Below are 25,195 nucleotides of genomic sequence, written 5' to 3'. Positions count from 1 at the left end.
GATTATTCTGACTGATAAAACCCATTGGCTGGCAAAACGTCAGCACAGAAGTGACTCTGAAGTGTTACACCTGTCTTATTCATCGATTTTGCAGTTATAACCCACATATATAAAATACATACAAAGATACATCTATTGGGGTCTTCCCGATACCTTTAATCCATCAGCATGCCCGTTGTGTGCGACTTATCCCGACACGTGTCAAACTCAACATTAAAAAAACACCTAAGTAATATACATGCATTCTTTTTATCAGTCATATATCACACAATGAAGGTAGATACATACTTAGCACTTACTGAAGGAAGGACTGCAGTGCGGTAGCAATAGTCAGTAGGTTCAAGAAGGTAGCGAGGACGAATGACAAGTGCTTCAGACTGGTTACTAACAAGTAGTTCAGTAGATGTCAGGTCCTCGTGATTGTGACTAAACGTTCCCTTGTTATGACGTCAGTTCTTAGAATTATCATAGACTCAACAATCATTCAACCTTGGTACTTCATTAGCAAGTCTCCGCCTCTTCCGGGCACTTATGGGTCATCACAGACTTCTCGTTAGTTCTACACCTTTATAAGAAGTTATTTAACACACACTATGCTTCCTTATATCTAGTAAATACTCACAGCCGTACGAAAATAAAGGTGAAGATGAGGAGGCCTTGACTTCACTCGCGTCCGTCGCCCACTGTCTTCTAAACATCAAATTTTCACCAGATATGAAATACTCAAGAGTTTTCCACCACTCGTACTTTAACTTGAGATAAAAAGGCCCTTTATGGGATATTTAAACTTGTCCTTTTATTGTGTATTGAATACGATAAATAGTAATTACTAATACGAAGCAACACCCACGTTACGTTGACCAGACATTGAAATGTCACTCCTTGATACAAAGTTATACAGATCAAAAGATGTCTTAACACGAAAAAACATGGCATCTGCCTTGGCCCTATCATAACATAAACAAAATAAAAAAAACTATTGAAAATTACATTGAAGTAAACCAATGGAAATACGTAACAGTGACTTTATTAGGCTATCCCATGTTAAATCTACAAGTAATATATATAGGTGCTCCAATAACACCTGTGTGCCCGTAAACCTGTGCCCCCTTAAGACCACTTTAAGACATTTTATATGTTATATATGGAATACTTAAATATAACATTATTATTTATTTATCAGGATACGTGCAGATTACTTATGTAACATAGGAGCCTTATTGAAAACAGGTCACAGTTTTTGACTATTGAGTTATCCTAGACTAATGTCTGCATTAGTTGTTGTATTGTGTAGGACCTTTTGTAAAAATGTAAAATTATATTCGTAACCTAAATAATAAATAAAAATAAATAAATAAATTGAGTGTAAGACATCTGTATAGTATCTTAGGAGGCGTGTCAGTGATTACTTCCTCGGGAGCTAAAGTCCACCTGCTTAATATTGTCATTGAAAATGAAAGAAAAACCATGAAAGTACAAAATAGTGTAATATGGTCTTTGGAAATTATATTATATATTTTTTTCTAAATTGTATCACTTACCTCTAATATATTTTTGTCAGTATCCGATTCTAAAATATTTTAATGTTACTGTTCTATAACTGTTATTTATAAGTATAAGATGGCATCTATATTATTTAGGTTTCTTTAGCTTTAATTAAGTTTAAATCATCTGTAGTAGTATTATATAAAGAAAATACCTTATTGCATCATACACAATATAGGTTTAAATTTCCCCAGCTGCACTAAATGTGTTCCTATCTACTGTATTTATGTAAATGAAGTTATCAGTATCATTATCATGTCATACTGATAAAGTGTCATGCTTATAAAGATATATATTAATATGAATTTTATTTTTTTTTGTAAGTGGTTGTCAGGGCCGCTGCTTCAGGAGGAATTAGACACTCGTGTATGTCAACAGTGCTGTATCAGTAATTATATTTTTTCTAACCATCTTTATTCAGGTTAACGCATTATAGTTTTACAGGCAGCATTATACAGATGCATAATGATTGCAATAAGTATATACTTTTTATGATCACGGGGATAAATAATGCGGAGTTAAGCAGGGGCAAGAAGAGTCAGTTTGAGTTTGAGTTTTGTGATTCCAATTCCGTTAATCTGTCTTGAGGGAGGCTCCTTGATGCTGGTGAAAAGCTCGTGATCTAAGGAATTGGACCTGTGCTCCAATTCCTTGAATCGAGTCTGAATGACTTCCAGTTCCAGGGGGCTTAGGGTATAGCACTACCCCACCTCTCTGTGACTTAAGTTTACTTAGGTACGAATTAAAAGTTTTTGGATGAATTACAATAGTAACATGTTTCAGTTACCATGGGGTCCAACACATTACTTTTCTGGACCTCTCCAAAGCGGTGCCTTGACACCTCAAAGGGCTTTTGATATAGGGAATTGGCACTACCCTCCCCATTTTGTTTTTATCAAACTGCTTGTTGCATCCTGGGAGGAGCAGCAAAGAACGCCAGTGCAAGCCACACTGACTGTCTTTCTTGGGTTATCCTGGCTCCTCAAGAAAGGTACCTTGGTATTAATGTGGTGCTCTTCATCCAAGGAATTGAACTTATTTTTCCCATGGATTTAAACTAACCAGAGTGCCTACCATATCTTGAGATGCTATGACTCCAGTTGGTTTACTGCTTCCCCATGAATAAAATAATATTGCTATTATAATAATATTTGTGTTATTATGGGTTAATAACCCTCCTGATTAATAATCCAGACAAAATTTTCCTTATTCCCAAGGTGCTGTATGAGGTGTACAGGTTTAGGGCCTCTCATAAACATAATACAACTGGCAGTTATCTGCAGGAAAGAAACCTATAATGAATTTTTTTTTATTATTCTTAAATATTCTTAATTTATAGAAGGCTTTACTTGGATTTTTAACCTGGAATGTTAATTTTCACACCACACAAGAAGTGTAAGCTAATTGGTGTTTTAAGCATTTTTTTTCTTTGTAAGTGTATGCTAAAGTTCCTGTTAACCATGTGAGTTAGGAGGAACAGAGGACTCAGATAGAAATAAGTCACTTTGGGTAATACTAGTTTTTATGCATACCTGTGTCTAAATAAACTTAGTAAATGTGCAACACATGATGTGACTGAAGTACCTGACTTATCAACCTGAGTCACGTGGGTGGATGTTGGACAGAGCAATAGATTGGTTTCCACCTTCAGGTCTCTCGAGTAATTAAGTCTGCTTTGGCATCATTGGACCTGGTTAGTAACTGGATAGATAATGGACTGAACAGAACATCACCCTTGGAAGGGTAGGGTTACCTCAGTGAGGCATAGCATTCCTATCTTCTTAAATAATTTGCCACACTATATACAGTAGTATTCAGAAGCTACAGATTCGTGTTATGATGAAATTGTTACTGTGGACACAGCTACATTAATAGAGTTAGGTTAGATATGTTTTTTTTTTTTACAAAATAAAAAAAGCTTAGCATTTAACTTCATCACATAGATATTAACTTGGCATTAGAGGGTTTTTGGTTTAATTGCTTTATTAGATGATTATTGAAACAAATTACTAAAGATTATTCCAATATAGAGTATCATAAATGTACTTAAATGTAGTGTATTCTTTACTGTAAATATACTTTTTCAGAAGTGACACTGAAATCTATAGAATATGGCAACCATTCGTCATAGTCTTCAGCGAGATGTATTTGAGCCAACAGAGGAGCGCCTTATTGGCGTATTATATGTAACAAAGCCTGGCAAAAAGAAAAAAACAAGCTTTTTATGTGCCACAATAAACAAAGAAAAGCCTGTGTATGCTACAGTTCATCAGGTAAAGCTATTTTTGCATAATTAATATTCTAATACTTAATACCTCCTTAGACTTGCTGAATGCATTTAACATAAGGCCGCATAGTTAAACACCTTTGATACAGTTCCTTTATACACACACCTCTGATAATCAGTACATACCTTTTAGGCAGCCAGTTATATTTTTATTAACATTGCTTTGTTTTCACGTACACCCCCCTTCCTTTTTTTTTTTAGTGCTCAGAGGTAATATACAGTGGAACCTCAAAAATCAAACTTAATCCGTTCCAGTAGCTAGTTCTAAATTCAAAAAGTCTGAAATTCGAAGCAATATTTCCCATAAGAAATAATGGAAATACAATTAATCCATTCTAGAAACCCAAAAATATTCACACAAAAAAAACATTTTATAGAGATTAATAACAGTTTTACATACAACAAATACTATAGTTTTTTATTATGTATAATAATACATATAAAATAACATTTTTACTTACCTTTATTGAAGATTGGTGATGGCATCTGGAAGATAGGGAGGAGGAGAGAGGGAGTTGGGGTTAGTGTTTGGAAGGAGAATCCCCCTCCATGAGGACTTCAGGTAAAGCCCTCTCTGGGGTTACTTCCCTTCTTTGTCTTTTAATGCCACTAGGACCAGCTTGAGAGTCACTGGACCCCTGTCTCACAAAATAACTGTCCACAGTCCTCTGTTTCTGGTGCCTCTTTAACATTTCCCTAAAATGGGACATGGTTCTGTCACTGAACTTGTTGCAAAGATGGCTTGTTTCAGCTTGCTCAGGGTGGTACTTCTGCACAAACATTTGGACATCATTCCACTTGGCACAAATCTCCTTAATCTTTGAAGAAGGCACCTCATTCACTCCCTGTATTAACACCTTTCGCAACATCAGCTTCCTTGATTTGTTCTTTCTTTGACAGGATAAAACCGATGGTCAACTTGTTTTTCCCATACATCCTGGCAAGCTCAACAAGTCTCACACCACTCTCATACTTCTGTATTATTTCCTTCTTCACATCTATGGTGTTTCTCACTTTCTTTACCACAGGGGTACCACTAGCAAGTTTCTTTGGGCCCATGGCAGCTTATTTCACAGTCCCACAAGCACTAAACAAAACGAAATAACTGTAAAATGCGTGAATGAGAGCACAGGTTAGTGTTCACTCAAGCATAAACAAAGCTAGACTGCTCACGGCACCTGCACGGGGACGTGGACAGAGCGAGCAGCAGACAGGTCCTGTACCCGGCAGTCCGAAAATAGGGGCACGTTTGATAATAGGGACACAGTTTGTCCGAGAAAATGGTTCTGTTTTCGAAACGTTCGATATGTGATACGTTCGATTTTTGAGGTTCCACTGTATTTGCAAAGAACCCCTTAAAAATAAATACAGTGTACTACTATATTTCATCTAGTTTTTTTTTTTAACACATCGGCCATTTCCCACCAAGGCAGGTGGCCTGAAAAAGAAAAACTTTCATCATCATTCACTCCATCACTGTCTTGCCAGAGGCATGCTTACACTACAGTTATAAAACTGCAACATTAACACTCCTCCTTCAGAGTGCCGGCACTGTATACTTCCCATCTCCAGGAATTAAGTCCGGCCTGCCGGTTTCCTTCATTCCCTTCATAAATGTTACCTTGCTTACACTCCAACAGCATGTCAAGTCCTGAAAACCATTTGTCTCCATTTGTTCGTATCTACCATGCTCACACATGCTTGCTGGAGGTCCAAGCCCCTATTACACAAAACCTCCTTTACCCTCTCCCTCCAACCTTTCCTAGGCTGACCCCTACCCTGCCTTCCCTCCACTACAGATTTATACACTCTCAAAGTCATTCTACTTGGTTCCATCCTCTCTACATGTCCTAATCATCTCAATAATCCTTCCTCAGCCCTCTGTATAATAGTTTTGGTAATTCTACACCTCCTCCTAATCTCCAAACTATGGATTCTCTGCATTATTTCACACCACACATTGCCCTCTGACTTGACATCTCCACTGCCTCCAGCCTTCTCCTTGTTGCAACATTCACCACCCATGCTTCACACCCATACAAGAGCGTTGGTATAACTATACTCTCATACATTCCCGTCTTTGCTTTCATGGATAATGTTCTTTGTCTTCACAGACTCCTCAGTGCACCACTCACCTTTTTTTCCTTGTCAATTCTATAATTCACCTCATCTTTTGTAGACCCATCTGCTGACACGTCCACTCCCAAATATCTGAATGCATTCACCTCCTCCATACTCTCTTCCTCCAATCTGATATCCAATCTCCGTTACCTAATTTTTTTTGTTATCCTCATTACTCTTTTCTATATTCACTTTTAATTTCCTTCTTTTACATACTCTTCCAAACTCATCAGCCATCCTCTGCAACTTCTCTTCAGAATCTCCCAAAAGCACAGTGTCATCAGCAAAGAGCAGCTGTGACAACTCCCACTTTGTGTTAAATTCTTTTATCTTTTAGCCCCACAGCTCTTGCCATCACCTGAGCATTCACTTCTCTTACAACTCCATCTATAAATATATTGAACAACCATGGTGACATAACACATCCCTGTCTAAGGCCTACTTTTACTGGGAAATAATCTCCTTCTCCCCTACATACTCTAACCTGAGCCTCAGTATCCTCATAAAGACTCTTCACTTCTTTCAATCTAAAGTGTCTGATAGAAAGATCAGTATCTCTGATGGAAGTTACGAGTGGAATATAGACTATTGTATTCTAAAATAGTAATTCATTACAAGCGTTGTATGCTGCAATGTGGGTACAATGATTTTAATTTCTAATATACCTGTAAATCTTTTATGCACTGCATATTTCTCACTCAGGTGAAGAAGACAGATAAGGAAGTTTATAAGAAGAAGAATTCCTGGCCGCTTCGAGAATTGCAAGTTGTGGATGGAAGAGATGAAAACAAGGTAAAAGTGTGCAGTGTATGTATTACTATTAATATTGCTGAAGCAAAAGAGGTATTAAGTAATTTACATTCTTACAGTAGTATTTAAATGCATGTTTGATGTGAGCAAACGTTATTTCATATACGTAATGTGCAAAGTGTTTGCATTTGAAGATAAATTGTAATGCCCTGGCAGATACTGTATAATCACTGGGCAACAGTCTTTTGAATGTGAATAACACACAAAACTACTAGTTAAAAGTGATTTTTGGAACTGTTTGGTTAGGGAGTACGGGACCTCATAGCTAGTGACAGTTGGTCAGGGAGTGCAGTATCTAATGAGGGTCACTTGGTTAAGGAGTACAGTATGTTACAACTAACAGTATAGCGGAACCTCGGTTTTTGTTTGCTCTGGTTTTCATCGAATTCGCTTTTTGACGACTTTTTTCGTCAAAATTTTGTCCCAGTTTTCATTCATCACCTCAGTTTTCATCGGTCTGCCATACCAAACATGTCCGCCTGCTAGCGCCCACACAAAGCACCCCACGCATTCTGAGTCAGTCTGGCTTTGTTTCTCGTCGAGTGAGCATTACCCTGTGCCTTCATCTGAAACATTTTGTAATAATCCATTAGTTTTTGTGCCTGTTTATTGAGGGTGACTGATAATAAGTCACCATGGGGCCAGAGAAAGTTCTGAGTTTTAGCCCTTTGATAAAGAAGGCAAGAAAGAACTCATAGCGTGGGGTTGGATGCGAGTGGCCAGGAAGAGTTGGTGGACAACCACAGGAAAGAGCTGACCACTGAAGAGCTGTAACACCTTCAACTGGAACAGCAACAGATCACAGCTGAGGAAATTGCTTCAGAGGAGGAGGAGGAAGAGAGAGGGGAGAATATGCCTTCTTCAGTGATTAAGGACATGTGTGCAAAGTGGAGTGAACTGCAAAGTTTTGTGGAGAAATATCACCCTAACAAAGCTGTTGCAAGCCATGTCTGCAACATGTTCAGTGTCAGTGCCTTGTCCCATTTTAGGCAAATCTTAAAGATATGCCAGAAACAGATCTCTCTCGACAGATTTTTTGTGTGACAAGGGTCCAGTGCCAGTAAAAGACAAAGAAGGGAAGTAACCCCAGACAGGGACTTGATACCTGAAGTCCTTATGGAGGGGGATTTCCCTTCCAACCAGTAACCTCTCCTCCTCCCTCTATGCTAGGTGAGTACATATAGGAAACGCGACTGTCTCGCGCTCATCTGACGGAGGATCGAGCCTCTACCAGGCCTTGCACTGGATGACCCTTATGGATTTAGTGCTTAACATAAATTAATTAATTGAAATCCTCCTCCCTCTCCTCTCGTCGCATCTTCCATACACCAGCAAGTCTCTTCAATAAAGGTAAAAGTGATATTAAATGTTCATTTATCCATTTCATTAGTCATATATTTATTTCTTATTGTTTTCTGTATGTAAAATTATAGTTATTCTCTATAAAATGTATTTTTTGTTAATACTTTTGGGTGTCTGGGACGGGTTAATTGGATTTACATTATTTCTTATGGGAAATATTGCTTCAGTTTTTGTTGAATTCGGTTTTCGTCAGACTTTCTGGAACGAATTAATGACGAAAACCAACGTTCCACTGTAGTTAGTTGGTTTAAGTGCAGTACCTAACAGGTAGTGTGTGAAGCATTTGATGTAATGCTGTGGATAATTTGATGAAGTGTGCTTCTGTTGTATTAGTTTTCTGATAACCAGTATGTGCAAAAATAATTTGAAAGGCTAGGTGTCACTTTGGGTATCTTTAATATACGTTACCTTTTAATTGTTCTGGGGCTCAGTGCACTTGTGGTTCAGTCTCCAATTAGGCCTTTTCATGGCCTAACCAACCAAATATTTTTTGTAACATGCACTCTAATCTTAGTACATGCCACAATTTGTCTTATCTAACACATACAGTGGACCCAAGGTTTTCGGCCGTTCCGCTTATAGGCCAACTCGGTTATTGGCCATTTTTTCGGCTTCCGGTTATCGGCCGTTATTTCGCTTATCGGCCATATGGGATGCATCAACCCACCGCCACCAGCCACTCACGCATCAATTTGGCTGTCTCTCTGGGCGAGTGAAGAAGCTTCTGCTCATTCATCCAAACATTTCGCTGTAATCCATTGTTTTTGGTGGTTATTAAGTGCAACTGCAAAATAAGTAACCAGGGGCCCCAAAGAAAGTTCTTAGTAAAGTTCCTTTGGTAAAGAAAATGAGAAACACAATAGAATTTAAGAAAGAAATTGTAGCACAGTACAAGAGTAGTGGTGGTATTGATAGTGGTAGAGGGTGGTAGTGGTTGTGATGGTTGTAGAGGTTGGTTGTGATGGTGGTAGAGGATGGTAGTAATGGTCATAGAGGGTGGCAGTGATGATGGTTAAAGGTAGATCTACAAGACCTTCATCTGGAACAGCAGCAGACCACAGCTGAGGAAATTGCTTCAGAGGAGGAGGAAGAGAGAGGGGAGAATGTGCCTTCTTCAGTGATTAAGGACATGTGCAAAGTGGAGTGAGTTGCAGGGGTATAGTGACTCTATAGCCTCTCTCCTCCTCCCTATCTTCCAAAAACCAAGAAGAGTCTTCAATAAAGGTATGTAATACTGATTTAATTGTTCATGTATTTATTTTATTTAGTTCTCATTGTTTTGTGTATATAAAGCTATAATTAATCTTTAAAAAACTATTTTTTTTTTTTGTGAATATTTTTGGGTGTTTGGAACAGATTAATTGTATTTTCATTAATTCTTATGGGAAATATTATTTCAGTTTTCAGTCATTTTGGTTTTAGGCCAAGCTTCTGGAAGAGAATACAACTGATAACCGAGGGTCCACTGTATAACATAAGACAGTGGAGCATTGCACTAAGCCTACTGGCCAATGCTGAGCAAGTCCAATTCACACCCATTTACTACACCCACATGATCATGTATATACCTGTCCAACCTATATTTAAAGCTACCCAACGTTCTCCCTTCAGTGACAATACAGTGGACCCCTGGTTATTGGCCGGTTTGGTTATCAGCCAACTCGGTTATCGGTGGGTTTTTCGGCGCCCGGTTATTGGCCGTTCACTTAGTTATCAGCCATTTTGGATGTGTCCATCCTCCGGCTGGGGCAGCTTGCGCTTCAGTTTGGCTTTGTCTCTCAGTGGCTGAGGAAGCTTCTACTCTTACATCCAAACATTTCGCTTGTTTACCATTGTTTTTAATGGTTTTTCTTGCAGTGCAACTGTGAAATAAGTAACCATGGCTCCAAAGAAAGTTCCTAGTAAAATTCCTGTGGTAAAGAAAGTGAGAAACACCATGGAATTTAAGCATGAAGTGATATAAAAGTTTGAGAGTGGTATGAAGGTGGTGGAACTTGCCAGGATGTACAGCACAAATAAATCAATAATTTCATCCATCCTGGCAAAGAAGGAACAAATCAAAGACTAATGTTGCAAAAGGAGTAACTTTTCTAACTAAACAAAGGCCACCAATAATGGAAGAGATGGAAAAGTTATTATTATTGTGGATTCAGGAGAAAGAATTAGTGGGAGAGTGTTGTGGAGTTGATTATTTGTGAGAAGGCAAATCAGTTGCATGAGGATCTTGCAAAGAAAATGCCTGGAACAAGTGCTGCAGTTTGTGAATTTAGGGGCCAGCAAAGGATGGTTTGATAGATTTAAGAAGCGTAGTGGCATACACAGTGTTGTAAGGCATGGTGAGGCTGCAAGTTCTGACAAATGTGCAGCTGAAAAGTATATTCACAAATTCCAGGACTGTGTAAAGGCTGAAGGATTCGAACCCCAACAAGTGTTCAGTTGTGATGAAACAGGCCTGTTTTGGAAGAAAATGGCCAACAGGACCTACATTACCCAGGAGGAAAAGGCACTGCCAGGACACAAGCCTATGAGAGACAGGCTTACTCTTTTGTTGTGTGGTAATGCTAGTGGGGATTTCAAAGTGAAGCCTTTACTCATGTATCAATCAGAAAATCCCAGAGTGTTCAAGAAAAACAGTGTCATGAAGAATAGATTGTGTGTGATGTGGAAAGCTAATCATAAGGCATGGGTCACAAGGCGAATTTTCAAAGAGTGGGTTAATGATGTGTTTGGCCCAAGTGTGAAAAAATACCTCCTGGAAAAGAAACTGCTGCTCAAGTGCCTCCTGGTACTGGATGATGCTCCTGCACATCCTCCAGACTTGCAAGACCAAGTGTTAAGGGACTTCAGTTTCATCACAGTGAAGTTCTTGCCTCCTAACACCACTCCTCTCCTCCAGCCCATGGACCAGCAGGTCATTTCTAACTTCAAAAAACTCTACACAAAAGCAGTGTTTCAAAAGTGCTTTGAAGTGACCTCGAACACTCAGTGGACCCTAAGACATTTCTGGAGGAATCACTTCACTATCCTCCATTGTATAAGCCTTATAGGTAAGGTTTGGGAGGGAGTGACTTCCAGGACTTCGAACTCTGCTTGGAGAAAACTGTGGCCAGATTGTGTCCAAGAGAGGGATTTGGAAGGGTTTGAGGCTCACCCTGACCCTGACCCTGTTGACCCTGTGGACTCTATTGTGGCACTGGGGAAGTCCTTAGGGTTGGAGGTGAGTGGTGAGGATGTGGAAGAGTTGGTGGAGGACCACAGGGAAGAGCTTACCACTGAAGAGCTGCAAGAGCTTCAACTTGAACAGCAACAGACTGCAGCTGAGGACCTTGCTTCAGAGGAGGAGGAAGAGGGAGTGAAGGAGATGCTTTCTTCAGAGATTGAGGTGTGTGCCATGTGGACTAGGGTGCAAGCTTTTGTAGAGAAACACCACCCTGACAAAGCTGAAACAAGTCATATCTGCAACATGTTTAGTGACAAAACCCTGTCCCACTTCAGGGAGATCTTAAAGAGACGCCAGAAACAGATCACTCTGGACAGTTATTTTGTGAGACAAAGGTTCCAGGGACTCTCAAGTTGGTCCTAGTGGCAATAAAAGACAGAAGAAAAGTAACCCAAGAGAAGCCTTTGCTACCTAAAGTGTTTAAGGAGGGGATTAACCTTCCAAACACTAACTCCTTCCTCTTTCCTCCTCCCTATCTTCCAGAAGCCAGCATTAGCCTACAATAAAGGTATGTAATACTTACATAATTGTTAAATTTTTTTTTTTTGTGTGTGAATATTTTTGTTTGGAACGGATTGATTGTATTTCCGTTAATTCTTATGGGAAATATTAATTTGGTTATTGGCCAACCTTCTGGAACTGATTTCGGCTGATAACCGGGGGTCCACTGTACTTAGGAGTTTCTTCCACCCCTCTACAACTACAATATTGTCAAAACCTGTACTTTCATATATCCTTTCTGAATTCAAGTTTCTTCAACTTGAATTCAGAAAGTTTCTTCAACTTGAATCCATTGTTGCAAGCCTTATTTTGGTTAGATGTGTTCAGCATATCATCTATATCCCCTATATTTTTTCTGGTTTTTCTATTTGTACACATCAGTCAGGTTTTCCCTTATTCTGAGCCTTTCCAAAGAAGTGTAAATTCACTGCCTTCAGCTTAACTTTGTAGGAAAGGAATCTGATAAATGGATCAATTTTGTCATCCTTCTCTGTATATTTTCCAGTACATTTCTGTCTATTCTGCAATATGCAGATCAAGAATTCTATTAGCTTTTATTGCAACAACTTAAACACTGTTGTCTTGGCTTTAGATTTATTTTTGTTTAATTTGACCAGGTTATGTTGTAAATGGTTTAGAAAAACTGACAAGTTGAAGATTGAAAAACTTGTGCAATGTTACAAAAAACGCGATTCTAAAAGCTTAGAGATCTCCAGTGAATACTAGAAAGGACTGCCCTTCTAGCATCCAGCCTGCTACTGGGTTTTCGTAACAATTAGTCAGTATCCTTGTCCAATTATCCATTAGAATTCAGTATGATTCAATAGTGCTTCAGGATTACAACTGGTAGGCTACTAACTAGATAAATTAAAATTTAATAAATTTATTAATTATCATCTAGAGGTATATCATATTAAATTAAATCAATCACAGTAATCAAAATAATATTAATCACTTCTCTCGTGTACAGTATTATTGTGCTGAAAGCACATATCACATTTATAAGTCTTAAGTACCATCTGGTACATTAACATTTAATAAGATATTACAAATATGTACAAGTAAGTTTGTGTGTAAGTGCTCTAAGTAGTTCGCTATGTCTCACGACTTGACTAGACTTAAACAAATGACTGACAAAGTCCTCAAATAAACTAACTTCTTGACCAACTGGCAATCAGAACAGTCTGCTTGAACAATAAAAAGAATGCTAAGCCCAATAGCAATATAACAAGCAACTGCGACACAGAATCAGAAACAAGGAGATAATATAACGACACTAAGTAGGGACTATCTGCAGATCCTCCACAAAAGTCACAAAACTCCCATACTACTGAATCTAAGTTCAGCATAAGAAAATCCCCGACTGTGATAATACACAGATACCAGTACAAGTTAGGTCAGAAGCTACAGCTCAGGACCTGAGTTGCTCAGAGTGTCTTTGCGACACACAACCTCAGTACAATGTCGAAAATCACTAAGTCTATACAATGTTCTGTGAACAGAGTTCTACAGAACTAACAAGACAGCTACAGAGACGATCTTCCAACAAGGGCCTATAAGGGAGATTTAGGCACTTGTCAGGGATACGTCCAACCACCAAGAGAGTCTAGACCAGACTGAATACTACAGGCGAGGTGTGGACACCCCCCCCTCAATCACGTGATAGCTCCGTGGACAGTTGCTGCCCAGCAACAGAAGCCGGCAGGGAAACGAGCCACAAGCGATAATTACAGTAGTTAGACAATCAAGACTTGAACTGAGCACATAATACATGTAATATGTTACATCCTAACAACATAACTAAGTCAAATAATAATATAAAGCAATACATTTACAATTTAGCTATTATCGCAAATATAAGCAATATAAAATTATATGAAAAAGGTAATATACATAATAATATACATTATATAAATTGTAACCCATTCAGGGGTTGCAACATGCAACATTTGGGAATCTTAATCATGGAAACGTTTCGCCAGCCAGTGGTTTCTTAAGCCACTGGCTGGCAATTGTATTTAGTTTATAAGTACCAAAATTATTATCTTTTCAGAGGATTATAACATCACATTTGTATTCATTAAAATGCCTTTGCTATTTTTCCAACCACAACAACCTATCTAGATTCACAGTACACAGATAACCCGCACATAGAAGAGAGGAGCTTATGACAACGTTTCGGTCCAACTTGGACCATTTACAAAGTCACACTAAAGAAAAGGAGAGGAGGAGTATATATAGGCCAAGAGGTGGTAGTGGTAGTAGTGGAGGTAGAAGGTTGTAATGGTGGTGGTTACCTCCACTGTTACCACTACCACCTCCTGGCCTATATACAGTGGACCCCCGAGTTTCGTGATTAATCCATTCCAGAGAGCCCGCCGAAGGTCGAAATTCACGAAACTCGAAACCATTTTTCCCATAAGAAATAATGGAAATAATGGCAAGAATATTCATGCACTGGTCAGGGAGGTATACCATCTTTTAGGAGTGAAGAAGAGCAGAATGTAAGTGTGGGGAAGGTACGTGAGGCATTACATAGAATGAAAGGGGGTAAAGCATCTGGAACTGATGGGATCATGACAGAAATGTTAAAAGCAGGGGGGGGATATAGTGTTGGAGTGGTTGGTACTTTTGTTTAATAAGTGTATGAAAGAGGGGAAGGTACTTAGGGATTGGCAGAGAGCATGTATAGTCCCTTTATATAAAGGGAAAGGGGACAAAAGAGATTGTAAAAATTATGGAGGAATAAGTTTATTGAGTATACCAGGAAAAGTGTACGGTAGAGTTATAATTGAAAGAATTAGAGGTAAGACAGAATGTAGGATTGCGGATGAGCAAGGAGGATTCAGAGTGGGTAGGGGATGTGTAGATCAAGTGTTTACATTGAAGCATATATGTGAACAGTATTTAGATAAAGGTAGGGAAGTTTTTTGCATTTATGGATTTAGAAAAGGCATATGATAGAGTGGATAGAGGAGCAGTGTGGCAGATGTTGCAAGTATATGGAATAGGTGGTAAGTTACTAAAAGCTGTAAAGAGTTTTTATGAGGATAGTGAGGCTCAGGTTAGGGTGTGTAGAAGAGAGGGAGACTACTTCCCGGTAAAAGTAGGTCTTAGACAGGGATGTGTTATGTCACCATGGTTGTTTAATATATTTATAGATGGGGTTGTAAAAGAAGTAAATGCTAGGGTGTTCGGGAGAGGGGTGGGATTAAATTATGGGGAATCAAATTCAAAATGTGAATTAACACAGTTACTTTTGCTGATGATACTGTGCTTATGGGAGATTCTAAAGAAAAATTGCAAAGGTTAGTGGAAGAGTTTGGGAAGGTGTGTAAAGGTAGAAAGTTGAAAGTGAACATAGAAAAGAGTAAGGTGATGAGGGTATCAAATGACTTAGATAAAGAAAAATTGGATTTCAAATTTGGGAGGAGGAGTATGGAAGAAGTGAATGTTTTCAGATACTTGGGAGTTGACATGTCGGCGGATGGATTTATGAAGGATGAGGTTAATCATAGAATTGATGAGGGAAAAAAGGTGAGTGGTGCATTGAGGTATATGTGGAGTCAAAAAACGTTATCTATGGAGGCAAAGAAGGGAATGTATGAAAGTATAGTAGTACCAACACTCTTATATGGGTGTGAAGCTTGGGTGGTAAATGCAGCAGTGAGGAGATGGTTGGAGGCAGTGGAGATGTCCTGTCTAAGGGCAATGTGTGGTGTAAATATTATGCAGAAAATTCGGAGTGTGGAAATGAGGAAATGGTGTGGAGTTAATAAAAGTATTAGTCAGGGCAGAAGAGGGGTTGTTGAGGTGGTTTGGTCATTTAGAGAGAATGGATCAAAGTAGAATGACATGGAAAGCATATAAATCTATAGGGGAAGGAAGGCGAGGTAGGGGTCGTCCTCGAAAGGGTTAGAGAGAGGGGGTAAAGGAGGTTTTGTGGGCGAGGGGCTTGGACTTCCAGCAAGCATGCGTGAGCGTGTTAGATAGGAGTGAATGGAGACGAATGATACTTGGGACCTGACGATCTGTTGGAGTGTGAGCAGGGTAATATTTAGTGAAGGGATTCAGGGAAACCGGTTATTTTCATATAGTCGGACTTGAGTCCTGGAAATGGGAAGTACAATGCCTGCACTTTAAAGGAGGGGTTTGGGATATTGGCAGTTTGGAGGGATATGTTGTGTATCTTTATACGTATATGCTTCTAAACTGTTGTATTCTGAGCACCTCTGCAAAAACAGTGATAATGTGTGAGTGTGGTGAAAGTGTTGAATGATGATGAAAGCATTTTCTTTTTGGGGATTTTCTTTCTTTTTTGAGTCACCCTGCCTCGGTGGGAGACGGCCGACTTGTTGAAAAAAAAAAATTGATCCGTTCCAGATACCCAAAATTATTAAAATAAAATATTCTTTTTCAAATTAAATAAAGATTTACATAATGAAAACAATCAGAAATCAAGTACATGCATTTAAAAAATAATAATAACATTACACTTACCTTTACTGAAGACTTCTGCGTGGATGGAAGACGGGAGGAGGGGATAGGAGGAAGGTGTACACTATTGTTCGAAAGGAGAATCTCCTTCCATTAGGATTTTAGGTAGCAAGTCCTTATCTGGGGTTACTTCCTTTCTTCTTTTAATGCCACTGGGAACAACTTGAGAGTCACTGGACCCCTGTCGCACAAAATATCTGTCCAGAGAGGTCTTTTTCTGGCATTTCTTTAATATTTTCCTGAAGTGGGACACAACACTGTCATTGTACATGTTGCAGATATGGCTTGTTTCAGCTTGGTCAGGGTGATACATTTCAGCAAAACTTTGCAACTCATTCCACATTCCACACATGTCTTTAATCACTGAAGAAGGCACCTCATCCCCTCCCTCTTCCTCCTCCTCTGAAGCAAGTTCCTCGGCTGTGGTCTGATGCTGTTCCAATTGAAGCTCTTGCAGTTCTTCAGTGGTTAGCTCTTCTCTGTGGTCCTCCACCAACTCTTTCACATACCCGTCACTCACTTTATTTACCAAAGGGCTTGCACTAGCTTTCCTTGGGTCCATGATAACTTATTTAGCAGTTGCAAGCACAAAAAACAATGGATTATTATGAAATGTATTGTATGAACCCACGGGGTGATGGTCACGTGTTGGTAAACAATGGCACACTGAGTGTGAATGGTGTGGGAGACTAGCTTGGTGTGCACGGTGACGGGCGGACGGGTACTGGACGGTCGCTGAAACACGAGTCTTTTCACGAAACTCGAGGCCAAATTTTTCAAAAAAAACTCGCCGAAGGTCGAATTTCACGAAAATCGAGGCTGCCGAAACTCGGGGGTCCGCTGTACTCCCTCCTCTCCTTTACTTTAGTGTGACTTTGTAAATTGTCCAAGTTGGACTGAAACATCGTCGTAAGCTCTCTTCTCTGTGCAAGTTATTTGTGTATCATTCCAGTCATGGTATTGTGCCTTTTTTTGTTATTTATTAACCTATCCAGGTTGTTCTGTAGCGCTTTAATGACCTCAACAGAAATTATTTGATGGCCTATTTTGGTCATTGACAAACTTGCTTATATCTGTATTTATTCCCTTGTTTTTATTGTTTTTGTAGATTGTTAACAACACAGGGTTCAATATTGACTGGTATTTGTAATAGGAACACACACACTGATTGTTTCTCCACTTATTCACACACTGTTACCTGTCAGTCAGACATGCTCAGTCCAGAAGATAATTTCTCCTATACTATGTGCCACTGCTTTCTTCATAAGTCTTCTGTTTAAAACCCTATCAAAGGCCATACAGAGGTCCATATATTTTCTTTTTTTTGACTTGAACATCCAACTGCCAAGGGAGGGTGATCCCAAAGAAGAAAACACATCGCCATCATTCATCTAGTCATTCTTTCCAGGAGTGTGCTGACACCACACTTCAGATTACCCTCTAACTGTAACATCTCCATCTCTCCTTCAGAGCACATGAACTGCCCTTCCCACCTCTGACACTCGTATCCATAAACACAATCTCGTATTCCTTATGATTTACCTGCCTCGAGTACCTTAATTAAAACCAGTAAATTCTCCGTTAAATTAAATACGTACTGTATTTTGGTCAGTGAGGTAACCCCTCTCTTTTTAATCATCTGTAAATGTCATTGGCTCTTTATGCTCATAGAGCTACAATGCATTATTTCTTGGTGAACTAATTGAACCCTCAGATGTCTCCCCACCACATGAAACTAGAAAATGAGTTAATGATGGAGATAGTGCATACACTAGTGATAATATTTAAAGTTTGTTATAAATCTTCAATTTCAGGACACAGCGGATCTTGACCTAACATTCGATCGGGTATACAAGTGGGTAGCCAACAGCACCCCAGATAAACATGCCTTTATTCAAGTGCTTTGGAAAGTAAGTTTTACATAATATTTCTTACAATAAGTTTTACATAATATTTCTTACAATAGATTCGTATCAGAAATTTAATAGAAATTCACTTAACACCTCCCAAAATCTTACCTCTAGGCACATAAATACTTAGTATAACCCACTTCTCATAACCCATTTTTATTGTAAACTACATCATCTTATTTCTCAATATTAACCAAATCTGCCAAAACATCTGCTAATTAGTCTTATCATGTGACCTCCTCTCTTTTAATTCTGCCATTCCATAAAGTATTACCACCTGCACCATTACTTGTAAGATAGATTTTGTGTGCAATTTCAAGCTTATTCTGCCAAACCCTACTCACTTGTACTAAGTTTAAATGAGATTGTATTAAGTTTAAATAAGATTGTAAAACAGCTAACCACTATTCCTTCTAGTTTTAAATATAGTTACTATGTACTATTATCTTGTCTAGTTTTAATTAGTTACTATGTATTAGGAATAGTTTGCCCAAAATGCCTCGCAAGATAATGGCTATCTTTGTACTTAGCAAATCAAAATTGTAATTACACATTACAACCTTTACAAAGAAATAAACTTTACTTTACTTTACTTTATCCCTTCTTTTTTTCCATAATTGTTCAATCAAGATTACCACTATCATGTTTTAGTTCTCATTCTTTCAGAAATGTAACGTAATCCTATCTACCTTTCCACCCTTCTTAATTTTGTTTCTTTTGATGCTAAGACATGCAGCTTCTTTTCATTCAGAACTTTATCACTTTGCTTTTTCTTAACATCCATAATACTTGCATATCCTGTAGTATATTCAAACAACACAGCTTTGAAATTCATTCTCCCTCTATTAATAATTGCTTTAATAATTGTTTACCTGGAATTCTAATAAAAAAGGAGGCTTAACCTTACTTAGTCAAACAAAAAATTTAATTAGAAATTACTGAATGCAAGTAATGTAATGATTCATGCAAAGAAAAATGAAGCAGAAATATTTTTAGGACTTCACTTGTTTTTCCTGGTGCTCAGCACCACTCTGAGAGGATTGTCAAGAAGTCATGACAGTTCATCCTCTCATAATCAATTTCATATTCAATAAATAACACACTAACTTCATGTCACATACATTCAACAATCAGATATGCCTACTCTGCCTTCCTCAATTCAGACTCATTCCATAATTCCTTAATTGACATGGATTTGCTGCATCATCTTGGACTCCTCAACATTTATGCTGATTTTGTCCCCCTCTGCCATATCTTTTTGCCTCTGCTGTGCAGCGCCAAATGACCCTTAGGATTTAGCACCTCAAATATTTTTTTTTTTTTGTAACAAGTTGGCCATCTCCTACCGAGGCAGGGTGACCCAAAAAGAAAGAAAATCCCCAAAAAGAAAATACTTTCATCATCATTCAACACTTTCACCTCACTCACACATAATCACTGTTTTTGCAGAGGTGCTCAGAACACGACAGTTTAGAAGCATATACGTATAAAGATGTACAACATGTCCCTCCAAACTCTCAATATCCTGAACCCTTCCTTTAGAGTGCAGGCATTGTACTTCCCATTTCCAGGACTCAAGTCCGGCTATATAAAAATAACCGGTTTCTCTGAATCCCTTCACTAAATATTACCCTGCTCACACTCCAACAGATCGTCAGGTCCCAAATACCATTCGTCTCCATTCACTCCTATCGAACACGCTCATGCACGCCTGCTGGAAGTCCAAGCCCCTCGCCCACAAAACCTCCCTTACCCCTTCCTTCCAACCTTTTCGAGGTCGACTCCTAGCCCACCTTCCTTGCCCTACAGATTTATACGCTCTCCATGTCATTCTACTTTGATCCATTCTCTCTAAATGACTAAACCACCTCAACAATCCCTCTTCAGCCCTCTGACTAATACTTTTATTAACTTCACACCTTCTAATTTCCACACTCCGAATTTTCTGCATAATATTTACACCACACATTGTCCTTAGACAGGACATCTCCTCTGCCTCCAACCACCTCCTCACTGCTTCATTCACAACCCAAGCTTCACACCCATATAAGAGTGTTCGTACTACTATACTTTCATACATTCTCTTCTTTGCCTCCATAGATAACGTTTTTTGTCTTTGCATATACCTCAAGCCTCGGTGGGATACGGCCGGTGTGTTGAAAGAAGATATACCTCAACACATCACTCACCTTTTTTCCCTCATCAATTCTATGATTAACCTCATCCTTCATAAATCCATCCGCCGACACGTCAACTCCCAAGTATCTGAAAACATTCACTTCTTCCATACTCCTCCTCCCCAATTTGATATCCAATTTTTCTTTATCTAAATCATTTGATACCCTCATCACCTTACTCTTTTCTATGTTCACTTTCAACTTTCTACCTTTACACACACTCCCAAACTCATCCACTAACCTTTGCAATTTTTCTTTAGAATCTCCCATAAGCACAGTATCATCAGCAGAAAGCAACTGCGTCAATTCTCTTTCTTAAAATTTTGAACACACAGTTAACAGCACTTTGTATACTGTATTTAAATATGAAAAGAGACCTGTTCCACCCAGTAAGTTTCAGGATTAAATTTAGTATGGTTAATAGAATATACTCTCTATCTACATGGGATGCCTTCCAAGAGAAGGTCACATTTGGTGAATTTCCAAGTATAAAATTTGAGCTTCATTCCAAGTATGGAACTTGTTCTTCAATAGGGAAAAGGGGAAGGATTTCTGGACTCTCGTGGCCCCTGCATTTGGACATTATCTATATATATCTATATATCAGTCAGATATATTAAGCTTTTATATATTTCATTTGTAGATGATGTTTAGTACCTATAATACAGTATGTAGGGATGAGTCATGAATCTGCAAACCCAACTTGTGAATAATTCTAACATCATGCACAAGCCACCATTCATAGATAATGCATGAAGATACATTAGTTGTGGATCTAAAGATCTGCCTCTCAGATAATGGGCAATAAGACATAAAACAAAACTCATGGATTGATGAATTCATGTAAGCAGATCTTGTTAATGCTGAGGGAGTACTCTCATATAAAGTATCTAGAATGATTTCTTTATTTAATTATAAATGTTTGTAGTATTTTTCTTGCTGTATATTGTACATGCACCCTTCTGGCAAGACAGTGATGGAGTGAATGATGGTGAAAGTTTTTCTTTTTCGGGCCACCCTGCCTTGGTGGGAATCGGCCAGTGTGATAATAAAAAAATAATAAAAAATAATATTGTACATGTATTTTGATCCTGTATTTTAAATGTTACAGCTATGTTGCCGGTACTTGCCAAAGCAGAAGCCCCAGTTCATAAACATCCCACCAGAATTGATTGAAGAGAACATTGATCTAGCTGAGAGTGGAGATGTTACTACTTCAGGTGAGTTAGGTGCCACTTTGACATGTGCATTTTATCAAGGCTTGTGTTGAAAACTTTAACAGTTATAAACTACTCTCTTTGTTTTTATTTGATAAATTTATTATTTCCCACTGTGGCAAGGTAACTGAAACACATACTTTTGTCTTTTCTTTCAACACACTGGCCATATCCCACTGAAGCAGGGTGGCCCAACAAGAAAAACAGAAGCTTCTTTTCATAACTTTAGTTATGTATACAGGGGTTACTAGCCCCTTGCTCCCAGCATATTAGTTGCCTCTTATGCCATGCATGGCTTACGGAGGAAGAATTCTGTTCCACTTGCCCATGGAGATAAGATGAAATAAACAACAACAAGAACTAGTAAGAAAATAGAAGAAAACCCAGAGTGGTGCGTGTGTTTGTGTATATATATATACAGTGGACCCCCGGTTCGCGAAGTCATCGGTATCCGATAAATCCGGTATCCGAAGCATTGTATCGCAAAAAATTTGCCTCGGGTCCCGTTACAAAACCCGGTATGCGATACGATTCATATGAGACGTGTCCACGTGTGGCCTGAACTGCCCCGTGTGTGCCAGTGTTTACAAGCCAGCCAGTGTGCGCGCATCTAAGGATACATTCGGTACATTCCATATTATCCATATTATCACTGTTTTTGGTGCTTGTTTCTCCAAAATAAGTCACCATGGGCCCCAAGAAAGCTTCTAGTGCCAACCCTGTGGTAAAAAGGGTGAGAATTAGTATGGAAATTAAGAAAGATTTTGAAGGGTTTGGGGCTAACCCTGAGAAGCCTATGCCAGTTGTGGAATCCATTGTGCCTACTTCAAAAATTAAGGAAATGTGTGCACAGTGGGTTGAATTGCAAACCTTTATGGATGAAAATCACCCTAACACAGCTATTGCAAGCCATGCTGGTGACTATTACACAGACAATGTTGTGAACCACTTTAGGAAAGTCATAAAAGAACGAGAGGTACAAGCCTCTATGGACAGATATGTTGTGCGACAGAAGTCCAGTGACTCTCAAGCTGGTCCTAGTGGCATTAAAAGAAGAAGGGAAGTAACTCTGGAAAAGGACTTGCTACCTCAAGTCCTAATGGAGGGGGATTCCCCTTCTAAACATTAAAAGCTTCAACACTCTCCCCTCCTCCCATCCCATCAATCATCACCAGATCTTCATTAAAGGTAAGTGTCAGTTATTCTATTGTGATTATTCTATTGTTATTATTGTTATTGTAATTATTCTATTGCATTAAACTTAATATTTCATGTGGTAAAAGTTTTTTTATTTCATACTTTTGGGTGTCTTGCACGGATTAATTTGATTTCCATTACTTCTTATGGGGAAAATTGATTGGCTTTCCCATAATTTTGCTTTACAATGAGCTCTCAGGAACGGATTAATAACGTGAACCGGGGATCCACTGTATATATATATATTTTTTTTTTAACAAACTGGCCGTATCCCACCAAGGCAGGGTGGCCCAAAAAGAAAAACAAAAGGTTCTCTTTTTAAATTTAGTATTTATACAGGAGAATGGTTTACTAGCCCCTTGCTCCCGGCATTTTAGTCACCTCTTACAACACGCATAGCTTACGGAGGAAGAATTCTGTTCCACTTTCCCATGGAGATAAGAGGAAATAAACAAGAACAAGATAGAAGGAAATTAGAAGAAAACCCAGAGGGGTGTGTATATATATGCTTGTACATGTATGTGTAGTATGACCTAAGTGTAAGTAGAAGTAGCAAGACATACCTGAAATCTTGCATGTTTATGAGTCAGAGAAAAGACACCAGCAAAATACATTCACTATCACTAATTCTTTAGCTGATGGAATTTATATGATGAACACAGACACAATTTACTATAGATGAAACTTATTAATTTGATGGTTTAAAACATTGATAAGATTATTAATAACCCATCTAAAGCTAGAATATTAACCCGTAAACGGTCCAAACGTATATGTACGTTCACTACCCCAGTGCCCCGAATATTTTGAAAAATAATTTTTTTTTTTTTTATTGAAAAAAAGCACATTTTTCTAAGTGTTATAGGATAAAAAAAAAATTTAGAGTCAGTACTTACCGAGATATGAGGCAGCAAAGTTGGCACTTGGGGATCACCTGATGGCAACATGGAGTGCTGCCGCTTGCAGAAGTGTTGCCGATATACCTTTTTTTTTCTGTTTTTCATATTCTTCTTCTTTCTTTCAACACACCGGCCGTATCCCACCGAGGCGAGGTGGCCCAAAAGGAAAAAACGAAAGTTTCTCCTTTTACATTTAGTAATATATACAGGAGAAGAGGTTACTAGCCCCTTGGTCCCGGCATTTTAGTCGCCTCTTACAACACGCATGGCTTACGGAGGAAGAATTCTGTTCCACTTCCCCATGGAAATAAGAGGAAATAAACAAGAATAAGAACCAGAAAGAAAATAGAAGAAACCCCAGAGGGGTGTGTATATATGTGCTTGTACATATATGTATAGTGTGACCTAAGTGTAAGTAGAAGTAGCAAGACATACCTGAAATCTTGCATGTTCATGAGACAGAAAATAGGACACCAGCAATCCTACCATCATGTAAAACAATTACAGGCTTTCGTTTTGCACTCACTGGGCAGGACGGTAGTACCTCCCTCGGCGGTTGCTGTCTACCAACCTACTACCTATGTTTTTTCATATTATTTTATATAATTTTCATGTTTTGACAATTACAGTTTATAGTAGTTCTTGTCATTTCATAACCAATCTTTGTTCTGACACTAGTATTAGGTACTGAAATTGTACTCACATTGTCACAAACACACTGACAGGTGGACATTTACACCTGCCTTGGCCATTTACTATTGTCTTGGAATATATACAAAGTATTTATATGTCCCAGCAATGTTTTGGAGGAGGAGGAGGAGGAAGAGATGGTGGAGATGAAGGAGATGGAGATGGAGGAGGAGATGATGGAGGAGGAGATGGAGATGAAGATGGAGATGGAGATGGAGGAAGAGATGGAGATGGAGGAGGAGATGGAGATGGAGGAGGAGATGGAGATGGAGGAGGAGATGGAGATGGAGGAGGAGATGGAGATGGAGGAAGAGATGGAGATGGAGCTGGAGATGGAGGAAGAGATGGAGATGGAGGAGGAGATGATGGAGGAGGAGATGGAGGAGGAGGAGATGGAGGAGGAGGAGGAGATGGAGATGGAGATGGAGGAGGAGATGGAGATGGAGGAGGAGGAAGAAGAAGAGGAGGAGGAGGAAGAAGAGGAAGAAAAAGAGGAGGAGGAAGAAGAAGAGGAAGAAGAAGAGGAGGAGGAGGAAGAAGAGGAAGAAGAGGAGGAGGAGGAGGAAGAAGAAGAGGAGGAAGAAGAAGAGGAGGAAGAAGAAGAGGAAGAAGAGGAGGAAGAAGAAGAAGAGGAGGAGGAGGAAGAAGAAGAAGAGGAGGAAGAAGAAGAAGAGGAGGAAGAAGAAGAGGAGGAAGAAGAAGAGGAAGAAAAAGAGGAGGAGGAAGAAGAAGAGGAAGAAGAAGAGGAGGAGGAGGAAGAAG

The 25,195-nt window shown here is 38.9% G+C and overlaps 2 protein-coding genes across 13 annotated transcripts in view; one reads left to right on the top strand and one right to left on the bottom strand.

Moving 5' to 3' along the window:
* Positions 1 to 902, bottom strand: part of Alg-2 (Apoptosis-linked gene-2) — a 52,543-nt gene extending 51,641 nt beyond the window's left edge. For 2 of the 7 annotated variants that reach the window (XM_053786853.2, XM_053786851.2), the window contains exon 1: positions 289 to 616. Coding sequence is in view for 2 of the 7 variants with exons in the window: in XM_053786849.1 (XP_053642824.1) it covers positions 623 to 698 (76 nt within the window). In the remaining 5 variants the exon portion in view is untranslated. The other 5 variants (XM_053786849.1, XM_070093028.1, XM_053786848.1 and 2 more) reach the window with 5 other exon arrangements.
* An 892-nt stretch (positions 903 to 1,794) lies between these two features.
* The window catches only part of Sec3 (exocyst complex component Sec3), a 62,222-nt gene continuing 38,821 nt past the window's right edge, over positions 1,795 to 25,195 (top strand). For 3 of the 6 annotated variants that reach the window (XR_011393047.1, XM_070093027.1, XM_053786842.2), the window contains exons 1-5: positions 1,907 to 1,966; positions 3,633 to 3,818; positions 6,656 to 6,745; positions 18,158 to 18,253; positions 21,542 to 21,650. Coding sequence is in view for 5 of the 6 variants with exons in the window: in XM_070093027.1 (XP_069949128.1) it covers positions 3,657 to 3,818; positions 6,656 to 6,745; positions 18,158 to 18,253; positions 21,542 to 21,650 (457 nt within the window). In the remaining variant the exon portion in view is untranslated. Of the gene's footprint in view, positions 1,967 to 1,988; positions 2,281 to 3,632; positions 3,819 to 6,655; positions 6,746 to 18,157; positions 18,254 to 21,541; positions 21,651 to 25,195 lie in introns of those variants that run through there. The other 3 variants (XM_053786844.2, XM_053786843.2, XM_053786841.2) reach the window with 3 other exon arrangements.

Source organism: Cherax quadricarinatus, chromosome 41 (assembly GCF_038502225.1).
Source record: "Cherax quadricarinatus isolate ZL_2023a chromosome 41, ASM3850222v1, whole genome shotgun sequence".
NCBI classification, from domain to species: Eukaryota; Metazoa; Arthropoda; class Malacostraca; order Decapoda; family Parastacidae; genus Cherax; species Cherax quadricarinatus.
Note: the sequence above shows the minus strand (reverse complement) of the source record. Positions and strands in the feature narration are given on the sequence as shown.